Below are 20,336 nucleotides of genomic sequence, written 5' to 3'. Positions count from 1 at the left end.
GATAATGAAGGAAGGCATTACATTTTATTCAACGAATATATTGAATATTTAATGGGTGAATCAAGTTTTCAAGTGCTTATGTGAGATGAGTTCACCTCTCTATTTTTCCCTCAAACTGGCTTTGCCTCCCTCCATACTTTGGTCTTGGGACAGAATCCTGAGCACTCTGCTGAAGACACATCCATTTCCTGAATGAACATTTCAAAAGCACCATCCAGAATGATCTGATTGTTTAAGTCAAAACTCCAAATGGAAATAAGCAGCCCACGGAGATGCCAGTAATTGCAGCAGGGCCAGCTTCTGGCGTATTTGCCGACCCTGTGCTCGCTCTGTTGGACTCCTTCTGAATTAATGCTACAATCATTTGCATTTTGACTCTATGAGCTGTTGGAGGACCTGACAACTCACATAAATTATGATGTGGCCTTACCCTTATATATGAAGCGACTACAACATCAAAATATATAAGCCCCTATGTGGCTGCTGGGAGGGCTTTCCTGGCAGGGTAGCTAAGAGATCCACAGGCAAATGGAGGGTAAACAATTAACAGTTGTCCCTCAACTATCTGGCAAAGGAAGCAGGCACCAGATATAAAAATAAACTTGGCCTATTTCTCCCAAAATAAAGATGGAAAACTTGAAACAGATGAGGTAAGTCATTCTAGGAAAGCTTTTGCAATTTGATTTTTAGTGATAAAATGATGGCTAAATAATTAGAGCCATCTGTTTCTGCTTTTCAGATGGTAAGATTAATAAGGAAGACAAAATTAATTAATTAACGCAGAAGACAAACAATTGTCATTTAAAAAGGAGGGCAAGGGCAGGTCCCCGTCAATAGGTAGGGGTAGAAACTGATGGACTGAAATGGTTGTATGATTGGCATAAGGTGGATATAAGATTATCCAAAGCTTTATTCACCCTCTGGTTTTGCTCATGGGTGCAAGCTTATCTTGTGGAAATGATTTACACTGAAAGAGCTTAAGGAAGGGCTTGCTTACATGAGGGATTAATGTGCACTAACAAGGGAATAAATTAGCAACATAGCAGCCTCCCTGTGTTGAACTGCTCCATGGATTCACAACGCAGAAGTCTGATTTGCTGTACAAAAAACTTGTCTATACTGTTACACCTGAAAATTTTACAGAAAAATACTAAACAATACTTAGGTATGTTAGATGAGATGGGAGAAATGCGAGTGTGGCAGCTAGCAGATAGCACTTGCCAAGTTCCTTATAATTTCACTGATAGTCTGTATAATCCAGGTAATTTCAGTATGAAGCACCGTCTGGTTTGAAATTACAACAAAATTTGGGGCTTAATGAAATATCTTGTATGTAGGAACTCTTGAAGCAGCAAACAGAAGGTCGCTGCTGTATAGAGACTATAATAGAACTAGTGATCCTCAGATATTTTACAAAACAACAACAACAAATAATAATAAACTAATAAACAACAAATAATAGCCAAAACAACAACTTTGCTTGTTCTGGCTGACAGTACTGTGTTCCAACACCATGCAGAAAGGTCAGATTAATCCGGCCCTCAGAAAGTCAAGTCAAACTGTGATCATCCACATATGGGAAAGTTGCTTTCCTTATCAGCCTCCGGGTGACAGTTCTCTTCCACACTCGTTCCAGTCAGTTCACATGCCAAAGCCAGGAGCACTCAAACACACATTTACAGCGTGTATTTAATCAAAATGAAAATTGGTTTAGCAAACTGACTTCAATACACGGGACTTCAATGCAATCCATCCAAAAGCGACCAAGGAGAACAGGAACTGCCTGTGTATAACAGGACAAGTAGCAAAGTCAGGCATCTGCTCCAGACCAAGCCAAGTGTTCATCCAGACAGTTGTCATAAAATTTTGGGAAAACCTCGAGGATTTCTTCCTACAATGAGGTACATATCTAGTTGATTCCATTCCAGCAATTTGCTTCAGGGCTTCTGGCCAGTTGAAAAAAAGCACTGGATTTCAGGACACATTTGTATCCTTAAGGCCTCATGTTTAGCACAGCCTCTGCTTTGATGAGGTGCTTTCTTTCAGGCCCTTAATATCTTCTTACAACCAATCTAGTGACGCATGGCTGGGGATGGCAGGAAAAAACCTCAAACACCCCTCCAAAAAAAATCCAAAGAGAAAACCATCAAAACCTCATCGAGTTCTCAACAAAAGAATGAATCAGCTAGATACTTAAAGTAAGCATACTCAGATTTTTACATATCTGAACTAATGAATCAGTATAAGCAATGGGTATTAATAATTCAGATGTTTTCTATATTAATGATATTATATTAAAAAGACTCTCCCGAGAGTAACATAGCAATCAGTTGCAAACTATGAAACTGAAAAGAATTTAAGTTATAATATCTGTCTGCCAGTTACAGAGATCTCTAAGAGCATATTTTCATCTCTCTGGAGACTGACTAAAAGAACATTAAAATGTAAAGTCTTTTCTGGAAAGCACAGAAACATTGCTTTCTATGTACATCTTCAGCTACACTGCTGAAATTGGCGACAAAAGATACATTTGTTTTTGGAGCACAAAAGAAAAAAAAGAAAAATCCAACCCCAAATATCAGCCCAGCTGAAAAACAAGCCATTTTATGTTCCAACTTGAGTGCTCTCTGCGTGGTTTGGGAAGGGATTAGCAAATGTGAGGGATTACCCAGTGTTCTACAAGTTTTTCTATGGAGTGTGCATGCACAGCCCAGCTTTCTTTTTCGTGAGGAAGAACTGGAAAATAACTAGCACATTCGGTTTCCCTTCCTGAATCCATGCCACTAGAATCAAACCTTGAGGCAATGGACTTTAGTTTCAAGACCTGAAAATTTTAAACCAAGGTACCAAAGACATGTTTCCTGAGAACATTTCTCTTCCAGTATTAGTGTACTTGTATAATCCACACAGGTAACATTAACCAGGTCTTCACAACATTTTCATCTACAGAAATTTTACGTTCTATTTAAATGTATCCACTTCTAGACTGAGACCTAAAGGAACCAAATTCTACCATGAATTTTTGAAAAACTAGCAAACAGAAACCCACTACCAGAAGCTGCTAACACTCATTTGAGTTGAGGGCTCAGTCCATCTTTCCCCTATCACATCTCACAGGCTTGCATGCCAGTGCAGACAGTTCCTTAATGTGATTCCTGAGACACTCACCATATTGTCCCCTTGGCCATAAATGGCACCAGAATTATCTGATGCTGTGTCCAAATGCACCTCAAATCACAACCCAAGCTGTACACGCTCAGGCAGGCAGCACACTGAACAAATCTAATCAATGCTGACACTGCATTAAAATTAGCTGGACTATCACAGTTCAGTGCGTATTTGTTTGGCCATGAGGGAACAGATGACTGCTGGCACAGTGCAACAACAAAGCAGTAGGTAGAAATCTCAAGATATATATATATATATATTTGAGGGCCTTGGAGCATGCTAGTTAGAAACATGGGTGGTCAAAACATGATATGTTTGTTAAATCCTTCAATGTAAGATATTTAGCAGTCTTCAGGGAGAAGTTACAGCAAATATTTATTTTAATCTTATTATGCAGCATACGCTCATAGGTTATTTTACTCCCTCTGAACATCCTACTGCTAACTGGAGTTCTTTAATAATCTCACAAAGTTCACCAAAAGAAAGAAATCTAATTGTTCTATGTTTGCCACTCGGTGGTGAGAGTGTTTCGAACTCACTTGGCTCTGTAACCTTTGGAGATAACGTGGGCTCTTCATCTGAGCTGCTCTCCCTCCTCTGCCTCCTTTGAGCTCCTGTGGCTCATCCTGATCTCTTTTACTCATCCCAGGCTATCACACAATGGCTGTTCCCATTTCATCTGCCACAGATACCTCATACCAGCCTGCCCACCACACACCAAAAGCCATTTCATCATCTGCCACAGTTGGCTGATGACAAGGCAGTGCCACAGCATCCATGGCCTGCCTGGACCAAGCCCTCTCCCACTCCATCAGCCCCAGCAGCACAAACTCATTTCCAGGGTGAGGCTCACGCTTCACTGGATTCAATGGAAGTACATGCAGAAATGCCTGCCTGTCCATAGCTGTTGGCAACTGTCTTGGGCTGACTGTATGATACTGTATTCCCTATCGTCTGTTCTGTGCCCAGACATGAATCCTGTGCCTCTCTGTACCTTTAAGATAGAGCAGGGAGAGCCGGTGGAATTCCTTTGGCGCAGTGTTCAAAACACAGAGAAGCTTGCTGGCTTCTCCTGCCTGGCTGCTGAGCTTCTGCAGCAGGGAAAAGAGTTACATTCCTTTTGCTTTTTAGCTGGTTTCTTGTTCGTTAGCTAAAGTACAGAGCCCTGGGACTTTGGCTTCTTCTTCTTCTTCTCTTCTGGACTGTTCAGCAACACCAAAACGTCATCTGGGAGACCCTACACACCAGCCCGGAGGACCCCACACTAAACCCCAGCTCTGGAGAGGAGAGAGCCCCTCCCACAAAGGACTCTGAAATCTACCCAGGTTCTCTCCACAGCGAGAGGTTTCATTATTTAGCATTATTCATTTTTTTCCCATACTTGCGTGCACTTTACTTGTTAACTAGATAGTTTATTTTTTTCACTTTCCTCTGAGGAAAATTCTTTCTGAACCTGGTGGGGGAGGGATGGCTGTAACCTGCCTTCTATCAGAGGTTGTTCATTTCGGACATTCCTCCAAATTTGTCTCAAACTGGGACAGCAACACGCTGAAATTCTGATCCCTGCCAGTGGTTTCTGAGCTCTGCTCTGAGGTTTCAAAGAGCTTGAACATATACTCTGGCTTCTGGACAGCCGAACTTTTATATGTTAATTAAAAAAAATAATTTCTTCCTTATTGTTGATAGCTGAAAACACATCCTTTACCAGCCACCTCTGGCCTTATGTACCTTGTCTAGATGTTAGGAGTCTTTTCATTCCACTGTTCAGCTTCTTGGGGAGACTGACTCAACTGCTGCTGGAAGATCTGTGCATGGAAACTGCTCTGAGAAGAGTGCCCTGCAGTTTAAATAGATCCCATGAAAACATGTGTTTGTTTTTAAGGACTGTGGAAAAAAATCCTATCAGCTGACATTAGCTGACAAAGGCTGATTACAAAATGAAAACACATCCCAATAAATCTGCTAAGGCAAGATCTTAATAACTTTTACTAATCCCGTATAGTGTTTCTAATGCTACTTTTTAAAATACAAATAGCTAATACCTTTCAGCAATGTGGTCATTTGGTTCCTGCTTTTTTTTTCTAGACTTATTCTGTCACCTATGAAGAACTGTGGTGAATGATGAAGGAAGTACAAATAAGAATAGTAGAATTACACTTCTTTAACTACATTACAGCGAAGCTTTTTTACAATTTTTACTAGCTAGGCACAAAGAACTGTAGATTTCCCTCTCTACTTTTCACTATTTGAAAAAAAACCACTTTTTCTTCTGCAGGAAATATTCTTGGCTGAAGGCCTGAAACCAGAGACGTTCTTCATCAACTAGGGTAATTTCCGTATTTCAACAAGAAATTTTGGTTATGGGTGACAGGGCAGAGGGCAACCCAACTTCTTGATGCCATTTGCATCATTCCATCATGTACATTTGGGAACATGAAAACTGCTAAAAGCTGTCAGATCAGAGGTCCACTATCTCCAGTGTCTCACACTCGACAGAATCTGGCAACAGATGCTTTTAAGAGGAAGAACACAGGGAATACAGCCAGTGAACACTCAATCCGCTAACTTCAAGCACATTTGTGATATTAGTATAAACACCATAGCATCCCGTTTCTGTTTAGATCAAAGAATTGTCTGATCACTCTAAGCTGATGATTATTCTATGTCATATCTGCTTGTTTCTGTTTAGTATTCCTCTATGCATGGAAGGCAGGGTATGCAGAAGGCAGAGCCAGACACTTCCCAGAGGTGAACAAGAAATTAACACAAAGAATGTCAAATAATGCCAGCAATAAAACCTCCAAAACACACAGTTAATAAACAAGGGTTTAAGCCATAAATGAAATTAAATATATTTCAGTTACTTGAGGACAGGTGGTCTGTCTCAGTAAACTGAAAATCTTCCTACCTACCTTCTGTTACTTTCACAGGAAACAGGGGACATCAAGAGCCAAGTGAACATAAATGCTGTCTTACACCCAGAGACTTTAGATAATTTCAATTTATAACCCCTGCAGAGACCACATTTCTTGCATAGGAAGGCTGCAGCTAAGTGCTCTACTTCATTTGCAACCTTTTTTCCTACTGTGGCTTTAAATCCTGCATGAAAAGAATGATTTCCAGGCTCTTAGGCATTTCACACCTATTGATTGCACGGGTGGCAAAACACCACTCTTCTCCTGTGGTGCTGAAAATACTCCCTGGTGTTTATCTGCACTGTTAGGTGCCTAAGCATAATGAAAATCTGGCTTTGAAGTATTTTATGACTACTTTTAGAGAATCTAACTGGCCCACTGATGCAATGTTAAGTCCAATGGCCTAATGCAATGAGCACAACTACCCCTAACTCTCTAAAAAAAGAGTAAACCAAGCTCTCATCCAGGAAGGAGATCATTGCTTTTCTAGTCCCATGGAGGGTGAAGAACATACAAATTTCTTGTGAATTTAGCATTGCTAAAGGAAGAGAAACGAACGTCAAAGGAACAAGTGAAACCGGCAGCTCCATGTACAACTAGAAATCTATGGCAGCACTGAGGGCATTTCAAAGATTGAAGCAACACTTGCAAATTAATAAGAAATTGCAATATGAGCATCATTAGAGAGAAATTACAACCATCAAAAGACCTCTAGATTTCTAAAGCACTAAACTAATGAAGCATGAATTGACACGGTGGAAATACGTGTCTATAGTATAAGTAAAGTCTGTATCTCTCAGAAAATTATCTCATGGCAATGCTCCTCCAGGGAGAAGAAACAGTATCTTACACAAAAGCAAGTGCCTTTACACAAAAGCAAATGCCTCCAAACCTTGGTTTGGAGAAGCATCAAGACAACTTTGATATAGCAGTGAGGGAAGCTTCATTCTTTCCCTCTCCATTGCACTATGTAACCCACGGAAAATAGGGATGATGCAGTTATTTTAATGTGATCTCTTGTTTTAATTCTACAGACCATTTTTCAAGACTCTGTGAAAGCTAACAAAAATTTTAGCACATCTATATTAGGAAACACCATCTTCCTCTCACCCTCATGATAATCTCTGGATATGGGGTGGATTTGAAGTGTCTTCTACATTACCTCTGCAACATCATCTTGGAATCAGGATGAACTACCAGAACAGAAAATCTCAGCACAAGGCAGCTCCCTTTTCTGAATTAAGAAGAAAAGTGCCATTTTACAGAAAAGAACCTTTATGTTAAAAAGCATATTAAAAAACCAGCAAAGTAATATGCACCAGAGAATCCCAAAAAACAAGCACAAGTCTAAAGAAGACCTGTGTCTGTCTCAAGTCATGTCCATACTAGATCTGAGCGCACACTGGACCCTCCTCTGTCCTCCCAGCTCTGGAAAAGCATTGCAATAAAGGCATCTCTCAATGGCAAAACAGATGAAGGAACAATTTGCTCCCAACAGCTGTGAGGGTAAGAGAGATATTCATTCGAGTTTTCTCCCTGAGTAAAAGCCCACTGAACCCAAATAGTTACTATTAGTTTCAAAGTTGCATTGAACTTTAGGAAAAGTTTATTGCTCTTAGTTTTGTTGTATCAAACACTGTGCTAATGACAGAGTGCAAAGCAATTTGACAGCCATGATTCTGAATACAAAATAATTCTGTTACAAATGGGTTATTAAACTGTTTTGAAGCATTACCCAGGACACCATCAGAGTGCTGCCTCCTGTGCTGTGGAGGAGGGACGGCAAACACCGCAGATCTTGCAGCCCTCCAGCATTTGAGCCACGCTGCCGTCCCTCACCAGCTGCTGAGGAGTAACTGACTGGCACTTACCTACAGCAGTGCCCTGGAGCTTTCCAAAGAGCCAGCATTGATCCACTAAGAGTCTCCCTGGTGCTCCTGAAGTACCTTCATTTGCTATCACTCAGCTTTGGTGCAGTGGTCTCTGCACCACCATGGAGGGAGGGACCCCTTACAACTGCGTGGTCACAACAACACTGCATGTTTCTATGCCATGCTGACCCTTTCCCAGTCATGGTAAAGTCAACTACATCATTCGAGTGTTTGCACGAGTTTCAGTACAGAAATTGTAGTAAAAGATATCAGGTATATAAGAAACTATGCATATTTTTCTTTCTTAGCAAAAGGCAGGTAATTTATGGAACACTAAAGTTATTGGCTGCAGAAAGTTCGATGAAAGTAATTTGCCCTTTTTATAATTAAAACTCAAACAATTTTCCTTCTCACTTGAGATCCAGTCCTTTTTCAGGCATTGCTAACTTTGCAAAGCTCAAGCCAAGTGTGCTCCTTCCTGTTGCTTTAGTAGGTCTAGATCAGCTGGAGCTTTTTAAAAGCTGCCCATTTCATCATGCAGCCAGCAAGGGCCTGCTTTCACCTAGTCAGTCCTTTCACTGGCAGCACAGCTGTGCTGATGGCAGTCAGTCCAGAGGGATCAGCAAGAATCAGAACAGTCCATCTCCCTATTTCTTGGGATTTCTGCTTAGGGTACCTTTCAGCTTTGCAAATGCTGTCAAACAAAGCTGCTGATAGCATTCCCTGGGCTGTTCTCAGCAGGATCAGCTGGTAACTCCCAGCTCAGACCTCACTGCAACAGGCTGGCCCAGGCACACGGGGTGATCCATCTACACAGCAGACCAAGCCTGCATCCTTGAACCATGCCCTGTGTTCTGCATGTGCCACATCACATTCAGCTACTGACCACCATCTGCACCAGGCATTTCTGACTGCTGAGTTATCTACCTGCTAAGCATGCTCTCAAGTCCCAGTGCCTACCAAAGCTGCATGTGAATTTTGAACACCACTTTTTTATTTCAACATTTCCCAGGGTGGCTCTCTGCATCACAGAATTTATGAAGAGGGTCTAACAGCATGCAATCAATTTATGCAAGTCAGCCTGGTGCTTCCTCTCAGCTGCATTATGAGTAGCTACTTAAATTCCCTGTCACCTATATACTAAGATTTCCTACTTTTCAGAGCTCAGAGAGCTTGACTTGTATTACAGCTGCCATGTCTTGCAACTCCATGCTTCTATTAAGTTTGCATAACTTTGAAAAACTCGTGGATACATTGACACCAAAGGCTGAATCACCTCATGCAGTAACACTGCTTTGTCACGCCCTGGGGCTTGAGGAGTGTGACCAGCCTCACTCAACCACGTGCAACAATATGCAGACACACGTCTCTGCTCTGGGTCCAGTTTGTGCACTGAATTCTACTTCCCACCTGCTTAGCCAGGGACTGCTGGACTAAGTAGACCATCTTCAGCTTCCACCCTCTCTCACCAGGCTGGCACCTCAGGGCACTGGAAACACAGGACATCCTAGGGGGAGATAATTTGCAGCCTCTGAAGGCAGCCAAACAAAGTCAACTAAATTTCAACTTTAGATCCCTTGATCAACTTACTTATTTGCACATACACATGTTTTCACACAGCTAAGTTTGTGGCAAGAGAAAGCAATACAGGATGTGAACTAGTTGAAAATTTGGTGACAGGGAACAAAACTTGGATTTCCTCAGAAACTTTAGAGAAAATTTAACAGCAAAAATAATTCAAAGGGTCACTGCGGTAAAGATGTGATTAAAAAGACAAACTGAAATTTAAGACCTTTAGCAGTGCCAGAACACAATATGGGTAAATAATTTGGAGTTATGAGTTACATGCTCAAATTCCTTTTCACTTGCCACTTATTTATTACTTGAAAGGACTCTGTAAAAAGCTTGCCCCAACTTTTTGTCTCACTTATTCCAGGACAATGACCTGTTGCAATGAGACAATGTCTGCAGTTTCCCTCCCAAGCTGCAGTTTCTCCCACAGCATTCCCATAACCTTTTCTCTTCCACTCTTCAGACTAGAATATTCTTGGTAGACTTCTTTGAATGACAGGGCTGGGCTGCCAAATAAAACTAATTCTAGGCAAGTTATCAAAGATTCAGCAGTAAAGCTTCTGTCCTAAAATCTCTACAAAATATTGCAATGGTGTAAGGTTAGGGTATACAGGGATGAAGATGTATGAGGACAGAGGTACAAAAATTTTTTATATTTAGCTTGCTGATCTATCTCAGTCTTCTGCCTCAAATCATCATGACTAATTTGTAATGCACAAGAAAATCCTCTTTTCATTCTGAATGTGTTCAAATAATCCTAGCTTAATGCATAAACTATTGACAAGCCTTTCTACAGCACTCCATTTAGGTCACTTTACATTATATTAATCAGTTCCACAAAAAAATAACAGTTCTGAAATCTGCTTTAGGACTTCATTTTTATTTTCTTTCTCATAAAAATGTTCTTGCTATTAGGGAGCAGATCACAATAAGGTTTAATCAATCAGATCTTGATGATGCAACAAATACCATCATAAGCAACCTCCTGCTACATCATCCCCTTCCACAACCGGTTTTCCCATCAGCCAAAACTCCAAATCAATCATAAAAATCTAAACAAAACAGCACAAAGAAAATACATGTCCCTTTGAGTAGAGCTGGATCAGATACACACACACACACACAGAGAAAATAAACAAATACCAAAATTCACATTAAAACAACTTCAGTGAGATTTTCTTTTTCCTTCTAAAGAAGAAGCAATTCATTTAAATTATTCCTGAGAAAACAACGCAGAAGAGAAATGCTCCCTTTCCTCCTCCCTGCCCAGCTCCCACTTCCCAAGCCTTCCTCCTGGCACGTACTTTTTGGGCTGAGCCGAAAGCATTTCTCTTCCCTCTGCACATCTGCTCCGTGCAGGGCTGCCGAGCTGCGACTCATCCTGAGGAGCGCTGGAAATCCCAGGCTTTAAAAAGCCGCTCGCAAGCCCCTCCTGGGCTGCCAGGCTGCCAGCTCCGACAGCGATCGAAGCACAGCATAGCCCCCAGCAAGCCACATGGCCCGTCAGTCACCCTCACTGGCCACACCACCGCTGCTTCACGTGCAAATAGATGACTTGAAACAAACAAATAAACAAACCCCATCCACACCCAAATACCTCACAATTCAAAAAGAATACATACATACATATATATATATATATACACATATTTATATGCATAAAGGATGGACACCCAGAGGAGCTCGTTTCCAGGGCAGCCCAGCTGGCTGTCTCTGCCCAGCCCATCCTGGCAGCATCCCGAGCCCCTGAAGAGAGTCGATACCTGAGGCTGTGCCTGCTGCCCTGCAGTCCCGAGCGGGCAGCCTGGGATGGAGGGCACTGCCTGGGATTTCTCTTGTGGCAACTCGTGCCCCTGGCCTCTTATGCTTTTGCTGCAAGGAGCCTGGCTCTGCCTTCCCTGGAACCCCCCTTAGGGCGTGGCCCCCCCCCGCCCCCCCCCCCCCCCCAGCCTCTCCTGGCTGGCCAAACCCGGCTCCAGCTTTCCCTTTGCGCATCCTGTGCTCCATCCCCACGGCTCATGAAGCCCCTTGGCCTGGTAAGGGTGGCTCTGCCCTGCTGCACAAGTGAGCAGGCACATGCCTAAGCCATGGCTGGGTTTCTTGCAGGGCTGCCAAGGAACAGGGTATAAAACAGAGCCACTTCCCAGCAACTCAACCTGCAGTTACCAAAATGTCATTTGCAGAATACGGCTTAATATTCAAGCATCTCCTGCCACAGAGGTGCTTGAATAGCCACAGAAAATTTAGTGAGCAGCAGTGAGCGTGTCTCAGGAATTTCTTACCTCACAGCAACTTGTTGTGGTTGTAAAGCTGAGTATTTCAGAGGCACTGGAACATGATGAAAAGAGCAGGGATCTGATGGCAGGCATGCCCTTTGAGAGCCTCTCTCTTGCACTCTGGCCAGAAAGACATCAGGAAAGTACTTAGATTTCTATCCCTATATAATTTTTTTTAATGTATTAATATTTTCCATATACTTGGTTTCAGTGTTTGCCTTTTAAAAGGTGTGAATGAAAATGATGTGTAAAAATGCATTTTGCCTGGAGAAGAAAAGGTTCAAAGTAGTAGAGAGAGGAGTAGGAATTACAATTTAAATATAATTCAAGGAACTTACATGCCCCCTCCATCTAGGGCATGACAGTGGTCACAGCTCCTCAGGAGAATCTTAAAACTATTTCTGCCCATAGATTAACACTTTTAACTGATGATTTTAAAGATAGTAGAAATTGAACTACAGATATAAAACTTATAAGAATGGTGAACATATACCATATGGATGATCTCCAAATGCTGGAGAATACTGCTGAGCTTCCTAGGCTGGAAGCCTAGGTTTCAAAACAAAGTTTACTTTGGCATTTAATAGCCCAAAGGCATAATGAATATGTTAAAATATAATGAACAGTCAGCCAGAACAGAAAAAAAAGACCTACTCAGTGAAAACACAATATGCTGTTACGCATTGTATTACAAAAACATTCATTGTCATACATAACAATTTAGACATCGGTACTGTTGGTCATTATTGCTTCATCCTTGGCTTTCATTCCTTACTGAGCTGCCTTATTTCCATTCAATCATTTGACCTGACAGGTTCTGCTTCCCTCCTCTGAAGATGCCCAGTTGTTAGCTGCTGTCTTCCACTGTCAGTTGCAGCTTGGCATCTTGGTGCTTTACTTTCTAGGTCCACTTGTTGACCTGGTCTGTATGATCTGCTGGCTGTAGATCTGTTTGGGAGTGAACTCCAGTTCTTTCCATTACTTTATATGCTCCAAGTTCAAATCCACCAAATGACACATACATTAGATATTGCTACAGTTACAGAGTTATTTTTTGGTTACCTTACAACTTTTCCATAACTATTGCCTTTCAGAGGAAAATCTATACACAATATTGGAGCTACTATACACATTAGTGATAATTTCAGAACCTGTTGATTTATAATTTTTTGGCTAATAATGTTTCTTATCTCCAGTGTGGTTTAAATTTTCTGTAAGGCAAGAGAGATCAAATGAGAAATTATCAGCCCTCTAACATCCACACAAGGGTTCCCTTTTTTCCTTACAGAAGTAGGTAAAATGCTAGAAATGCTGCCCTCTGAAACCTGAGACCTGACAAACTGCTCAGATGTTCTTTCTGAGGAACTGCTTTCTTTGCTCGTGTTGTTCATTCCCATGTCCTCAAGTTGGAGATGAAACTTCTCTGAGAACAAGCCACTACATACAGTACTTCACACACCTAGATCAAAATGAACCCAATCTTCTGTGAGATATTCTGATTAAAGCTAAGAACTGGATGCCAAAGGAAAGTTAAGTGCCAATTAAAGCAAATTTTTTCACACTTCACATTTGTTTAGACTCACAGGGTCTTGACTGACAATTTAAGTTGGCTCCAGGAATGACAGTGTTTAGGTACAACTAAACCTCCAGCCAGAGGATTACTGAATTCCTGTCTCACACATCTCTCTTCCCTGCTCTCACACCAAGATTAGCTCTTCATTAGGCCTTTCTATTTCAGCTGTTTGTAATTAATCCTAGGACATGGGAAAATACAGTAAATCCATCAAGTCAGTACAACCAGACAGTGTTTGGACTCACTGAGCTTTATGAACTGCACGTGCACACTTAAACTCACTGTGTGTTCAAATAAAAGCACTGAAAGCACTGAAAATCAATGCATCAAAATTAGTCACAGAAAACAGGTTGCTCAGATAAGTGAAGAAACAGATAAGGGAAATAACTGCCTAAAATAAAGGTCAGATAAAATGCCTGAGACACAGTCAAGATACAAGCACTAAGTGGTAGCAGTTCCATGTGTAGATTTAAAGAAACCAAACAAACATTAAAAAAAATGCAGGAAAGAAGTATTTGTGGTTGTTTGGGGGATTTTTAGGAAAATAGCATAGAGTGATCTAGGATGAACAATAGCACTCTACATTTCTATGACACCTTTCATCCCAAAGGTTCCCAAAGCAGTTGGCAAATTTAACAAATTGAAGTACATTATCCTCCGTACACTGGAATCATTTTATCTGTCACTAAAGGCATCCCTGCTGGAGCAAAAAGCAGTATGTGTTTAACAGGTTAGGTCTATTGTGACAAACACCACATCTAAGCAAAGCTACAGGGAGAGGATAATTGTCAACAGCTGGAACTAGTGTTGAATCCTGGATTAAGCAGTTGTTAGGAGAAGGCTGCTAGTATTTCTCCTGTTACCACTGGTGAGGATGACTTTGTCACAGATCTTGAAGAGCTGCCATACCCAGGGCAGGCTTTCTCCTGACCCAGCTCCTCAGGGCACCCGCCTCAGCATGAGGTGCCTTCACATGTCACAGTTCCCCTCCTTGCAACACTTGAGTGTTATATTCACCAGACAGAGCGAGAGCAGAGATTGACTGTTAACATCCAGGCATGAAAACAGACCCAGTGGTCAATCAAGAGGCACTGCACACTGAGAAATGTGGAATCATGGAATAGTTTGGGTTTGAAGGGACCTTTAGAGGTCATTTAGTTCAACCCCTGTGCAATTAGCAGGGACATCCTCAACTAGATCAGAGCCCCTTGAATGTTTCCAGGTCATTCATCACCTCTCTGGGCAGCCTGTTCCAGTGCTTTACCAACCCTCATTGCAAAAGAGTTTTTCTTGCATGTAATCTAAACCAACCACCTTTTAATTGATTTAAACAGTCAACTTTTATCTGAGCCTTCACCAAGGTCATCTTTCTTTCATTGCAGCCATACTTCTGGCAACACAGCAAGTGTCAAAGGTGTTTCACACACAACAGACTGTTCACATATGCTGCTTCCTAAGGCACATGGGTCTGACAACAGCCTAACCAGCTCCTTGGAAATCTCTGAGCACAGAGATTAGCAGAGCAGGCTAAATTCAGTTACACACTACTATCTATAATGGCAAAGGGGAGAGAATTGCACTGAAAAGCTCTTCCAGGCTACAGATTCAGTGGGATGGGAGCTTCACACTCCCTTTTTCCCACAGTCACATCAGGGATCTCAATCCTCTCTATGTCCAATAATGTCCATACACTTACGGCTACTGATGCTATGACCACTGAAGAGTAAAAAGCAAGATGAGTACGTCATGATTATTAAAAAACCCTGTAAACAAAACCACAAAAACTGGAAGAAAGGAGAAAATTCAATGAAAGCTAAACACATGGCCGCTGAACTGGTACATTCCAGCTTTAAAAAGAAGCAATATAACATTGAAATCCCTTTCCAGATGTGCTGTTGGACCAAAAGACTGTCAAAAACTGGTGGGTAGTCTACAGTCACATGTTCATTTTGGGATGGCACAAAGGCATGTTTGGAAATGTGCTTTGAGCTGTCGAATAAGGGACAGTGAAATAAAAAGTGGGAACAGAATTGTATGCCAATGAGCAAAATGGATTTATTCAGCAGTCCATATTTTTCACTGGTTTAAAAATAGCTACAAGGTTGATCTGGGAATTAGTCTTGGGACTGTTAGAAGCTGCTGTGCAAACACTCAATGTTGTCCTGCTGAGCTTCTGACAACTCTAAAAAGTCTCACATATTTCACATGGCAGCTGAAATATTTTAATAGCAAAGGAAAACAAAGTGTTAGCATGGGTCAGGCTAGCTGAGTGTGAATGAAACAACTGTAGAAACTTCAGGGCTTGGAAAAAGTCTCAAGAAGTTCCTTAGTCAAGTGCTTCTCAGGCAGGGTTAGTCATCATGGAAAACCAACGTTTTTTTAAATGCTAAGCATCTACACTATAAACTAAGCTTTAGGGTATGAATGCACTCAGTTAACTCACTCACTAGCAAAAATGTAAATCTGTACCAGTTTGACTCTTTTCTTCTCCACCCCCACTAAAAGAGCATAACCCAATGACAATGATTAACTGGGCATTTGTCTTTTCTTTCCACTTCACCTATGCCATTGCTTGCTTTCACTCCGAGAGGGAGAAGATGAAGCTACCTGAGGTGGTGGTCCCTGCATGAACAGGGGCTTCAGCATAATTCCTATCCCCTTCCCTCACAGAGGCTGACATCCCTCCTATTCCCTTATTCCACCAGCAGCAATCAGTTACCGGGACTCAGACACAACTTTTCTTCCCAGGCTCACCCTTACCCAGAGTCCTTCCCATGGAAAGAACAACCCAGTTGAGATCCATGCCCAATCTCTTTCCTCAGTTGAAGACATTCATTTTCTCAGGTACAGCAAAGGATTTTTAGCCACGGCTTATAGTCTTCATGGCCTTTAAAGCTCCTGCCTCCCAAGGAGAGGGTCCTTGGCACCAAGCTACAGACAAGGAATGTTATCTCTGCTGGAGACACAAAATGGCAGGAGAAGAAATGCAACTGTCAAAGGACCTGAGTGAGGAATTCAACTTCATAATGCTCTGGGGAGACACTCACTTGGGGGACAGGAATCTGGGCTCTTAGTTACCACTCCTAGCACTGTTATGTACCCTCTGGAAAGGCTGTTTGACCTGGAACGGAAATGGACCTGTCCTGGGAAAGGGACCTCACATCAACATTTTGCTACACCACCAATACTGTAAGCTTACTCAAAATACAACCTCTTTTACTTTCAACACTCAGTTTGAAAACACTTTTCATGATACCAGTGTTTTCCACAGGAAAGACATTCTGATATTTTACTAACTCACATTTTTTTTCTCTGGCCTCATTCAGTTACGGAGTTTTCTCCAACAGCTTGTGGAAAAACCCTAAAAGTCACAACTTTTGCTGTCAAAGTCATGGCAGTGACAGTCACACAGATTTTGTTGTTGTTGTTTTGCTATCTTCTATATTGAAGCTTTCCATTTCTGGTCAAAGGTGACTTATTTCTATAAACAGAAACATTTTCACACTTTAAATGTTTAAAACAAAATCCTTTTGTGTAAAAAGCCAGCCTGGAGAATTTCATCCTGGCAGCTGAATGCATCAGAGTCCTATGAATGCTTAGACAGGTAATGAGGTTAAAAAAAAGAACCCCAAATTTGGTATTGGCTCCCTATTTCAGACACTCTTTCTAAAAGAGACACCAAAACAAGGAAGCCATTATAGGTCTTCAGTTCCTATATGACAAAGGATGGAAGAATATACTTGGATGTAATGCAACTCTGACCCACACGTCCTTGAAGAGCCAGAGGGACAACTGCTACAATCCAGAAGGAATACACGTTAGGCAATAGCTGTGCTACTGCCCTGAACACTTAGCAGAAAGTGCTGTACCCTGTTAAGTGTTGGCTCCAGGGGCTGCAGCACAGCCCCTAACACAGCTCTGACAGTCCCTGCTGACACAGTGACAGGGGCTCTGTGTGCGCTCCAGGTGACGCTCTGCCCTGCTCCAACGATGTCACTTTGCAGAGCATGTCGAGGGAGGCACAAGTGGTGTGACCTTTCTGAGCTCAGCCCTGCCCTCACCCTCTCAGTGATCAGACACCAGTTCCAGCTTTGCAGGAACCTTCAGTGTGAACCATTCCCACCAGCCACCTTGTAAACCAGGGGAATTAAAATCCAGGTCCCACTAAAATTAAGGGCATGAGATAGCAATATATTTCAGAAGATCTCAGGATGTACTGTGATACAAAAAACAATACATAATTTCTTCAGCCATTTTAGGCCAAATAATCCTATGGTTTGAATTGCTCTTCAGATAACATTGCCCTAAAACACAGTCTGAGCCAGAAAAAAAGTGAAATTTAAACTACAAACTTGTTTAAAAATTTGGCTTGAGTCTTGACTTGAAGATCCTCAAGACCTGGTGACAAATACCAAAACCACTGTTGATTCTTACCTCAGAAAACAGAAGCAATAGTGTGCCAGTAACTGAATTAGATGCATAGTAATACATTTATCCTGAAGTGGGAAGAAACTTGAATTTCATCTCATGCTAGAAAAAGAAGCCATCACTAATACCATCTGGATGACAATCTGAGATGTGAATCTGAGACTGGCTTTCAAATGCAGGTGTTAAAGTAAAGGAAAATAAACCCAAATTAACTAATTTTTCTTTCAAATGGGATCTTCTTTGACGTTTTATCTTCAAAAATTTCAATTTTGTTCCAAAAAAAGAGAAGGAAACACTATTAGAAGCAACACCTCAGAAAAAATTCTGTACTTACATTCACTGGAGTTTTTTCTAGAAGAAAGAACAAAAAAGCCTGTTACTAAAAACTGTGTTCTTCCCTTCACCAAACATTCTCTGGTCTAAAATTCCTTCTCTTTCAGACTGAGATAATTTCTCAGCTCTCTTGGTCTAATGCCACATGGGTTCCTGTAATCCCTCTCCCATCTGGTACGGAAGTCATCAGGATGCACTTACATTCCTCAGCAAAATAGGTATTACTAAAACAATCCAGCACTTCACTAAAATGAAACATTTCAGACAAAACCCTTTTGCCTGAGAGCAGGGCATACAGATGAAGAGACTTGATGAGCACCATGAAAGCAGCTGGAGTGAGACTCGGGTGTCTGGGCTTCTTCGACCACCTGGTGTCCTCCTTCCCTTTGCAAAGATACTCCCACAAGTAGCTTTTTTCCCCCCAGTTCTCACAGCAAGCATAACACAAAGGTACACATTTCCTGAAAAGGAGACAAAGTTTTGCTTGGTCTATTAATCATTAAGAAAGAAAGGTTTGAAATGAGTTTTTTTGCCCAAACATTTGGTGAATAAGGGATAGGCAGAATATAAAAGTAGCTATCTGCTCTAGGTACTTTCAGGAACGGATACTCTTGCCCAAAGGTCAAAACTGCAGATGGAATAAGATATTAAGACAGCAGGGTAAAAGCAGATTTTTGTCAGGAGATGTGGTAAACTACACAGGACAACTTAAGGGACCATTTCATGCATGACTGAAAGAGATTTTGTATTTCTTCTAAACATTTTATACAGAGCAGTTTTTTTTTTTTTTTAAACCACAGTTTTATGTAGAAATACTACAGAAAATCTTGCATTAGAACTATAGGCAGGTCAGATCACACCCCCTCAATTTCTGGGTGTGCCTGCATGCATGTGCACCCATACACACACTTTGATAAAAATTCATTTCAATTAAAAAAACATTTCCCATTATAGGGAACAATCCTCATTGCTGAAGTTAACTGTACCTTTACTGATCATTTATTCCGGCAGCTGCAATTTTGAACTCTCCATCCAACTGCTCAGCTCAGGAAAAGGCTGGCCTACAGAAAAATAGCATTTTTTATTCTTTGAGAAGCATGAAGGGGTGTTAGATTGTAAAGTAAGCTTTGCTACAGTTAAACTCATGAAATATAGCAGCATATTATAACAAATAAACAGTATTAAATAAATTCTTGAGTTTCCTTATTCTCTCCTGGAAAAATACTAAGTTGCTTTTCAGTGAAAGCTGTTGGTACAAATACAGTTTGATTTTCCTCCTGTCAGTGTCTCCTTCTGCCTTTGGTCCCAAGTAACAAATCACTTTCCTCAAGTCAGAGAACCAAATTCTACTGTTATGTCACAAGCTACAATTTGGCTTATATATTTGTGTTAGGATAGTGAGAACAGAAGTTGGTTTACAACACTGATCTTCACACATGCATTAAAAAAACAGCTTTATTGTATTTTCACATTGCTAAGGGGAACTATTCTTGGGCACAAATCACTAGGATTTGGCCTTTGAGATAATTAGCCTTTCTTGTTCGAACTCTTTCACTCTGCTCACTTTTTCCCACCTAATTTCCAAAATTAAAAGTCTGCTCAACACAGGGCTGTTCTCTGCAAGTCACGGAATCAATTAGACTGTAAAAAACCTTTGAGATCATCAAGTCCAGCTTATGACCGAACACCACCTTGTCAATTAGACCACAGCACTAAGTGTCATATCCAGTCATTCCTTAAACATCTCCAGGGATGGCAACTCCACCATCTCTCTGGGCAGCCCATTCCATTGTCTAATCACCCTTTCTGTGGAGAATTTCTTCCTTATGTCTAACCTAAACATCCCCTGATGCAGTTTAAGACTGTGTACTCTTGTCCTGTCACCGGTTGCCTGGGAGAAGAGATTGATCCCTGTCATAGGTTAGCAAGCATAGTCCCGGAAGGGACGTCCTTGCTAAGGGGTGCTTACAGTTTCCTTTGGGAACTGATAGAACCTATCAGCTGGCCAGTTTGAATATGGACAATTCTCTAAGCCACTTAAAGTTGTGACCACCTCTGTGATCCACACTTAAGAAGAACAGGAAACTCCCCCCCAAGCTCTCTCTCGTTTCCGGCGCTGGCACAGGTGGCTGCGGGCCCCGTGTGGGGCCAGGGGGCCCAGCCAGGCCCTGCTTGGGCCCGGCCGGGGCGGGCCCCGGCC

The 20,336-nt window shown here is 41.6% G+C and overlaps 1 protein-coding gene across 8 annotated transcripts in view; it reads right to left on the bottom strand.

Annotated features, from left to right (window-relative positions):
- Window positions 1-20,336, bottom strand: part of LOC103622382 (melanopsin) — a 72,656-nt gene that overhangs the window by 25,831 nt on the left and 26,489 nt on the right. For 4 of the 8 annotated variants that reach the window (XM_017744140.1, XM_017744133.1, XM_008641322.2 and 1 more), the window contains 2 exons: window positions 16,136-19,197; window positions 11,809-11,922 (listed from right to left, as the gene is read on the bottom strand). In XM_017744140.1, coding sequence (XP_017599629.1) covers window positions 11,809-11,922; window positions 16,136-16,207 — 186 coding nt within the window. In that variant the 5' untranslated portion in view covers window positions 16,208-19,197. Of the gene's footprint in view, window positions 1-9,364; window positions 9,473-10,830; window positions 11,073-11,808; window positions 11,923-16,135; window positions 19,198-20,336 lie in introns of those variants that run through there. The other 4 variants (XM_017744134.1, XM_017744137.1, XM_017744139.1 and 1 more) reach the window with 4 other exon arrangements.

Source organism: Corvus brachyrhynchos, unplaced genomic scaffold (assembly GCF_000691975.1).
Source record: "Corvus brachyrhynchos isolate BGI_N302 unplaced genomic scaffold, ASM69197v1 scaffold229, whole genome shotgun sequence".
In the NCBI taxonomy this organism is placed as follows: Eukaryota; Metazoa; Chordata; class Aves; order Passeriformes; family Corvidae; genus Corvus; species Corvus brachyrhynchos.
The sequence above is the reverse complement of the archived record's forward strand: the minus strand, read 5'-3'. Positions and strand labels throughout refer to the sequence as shown.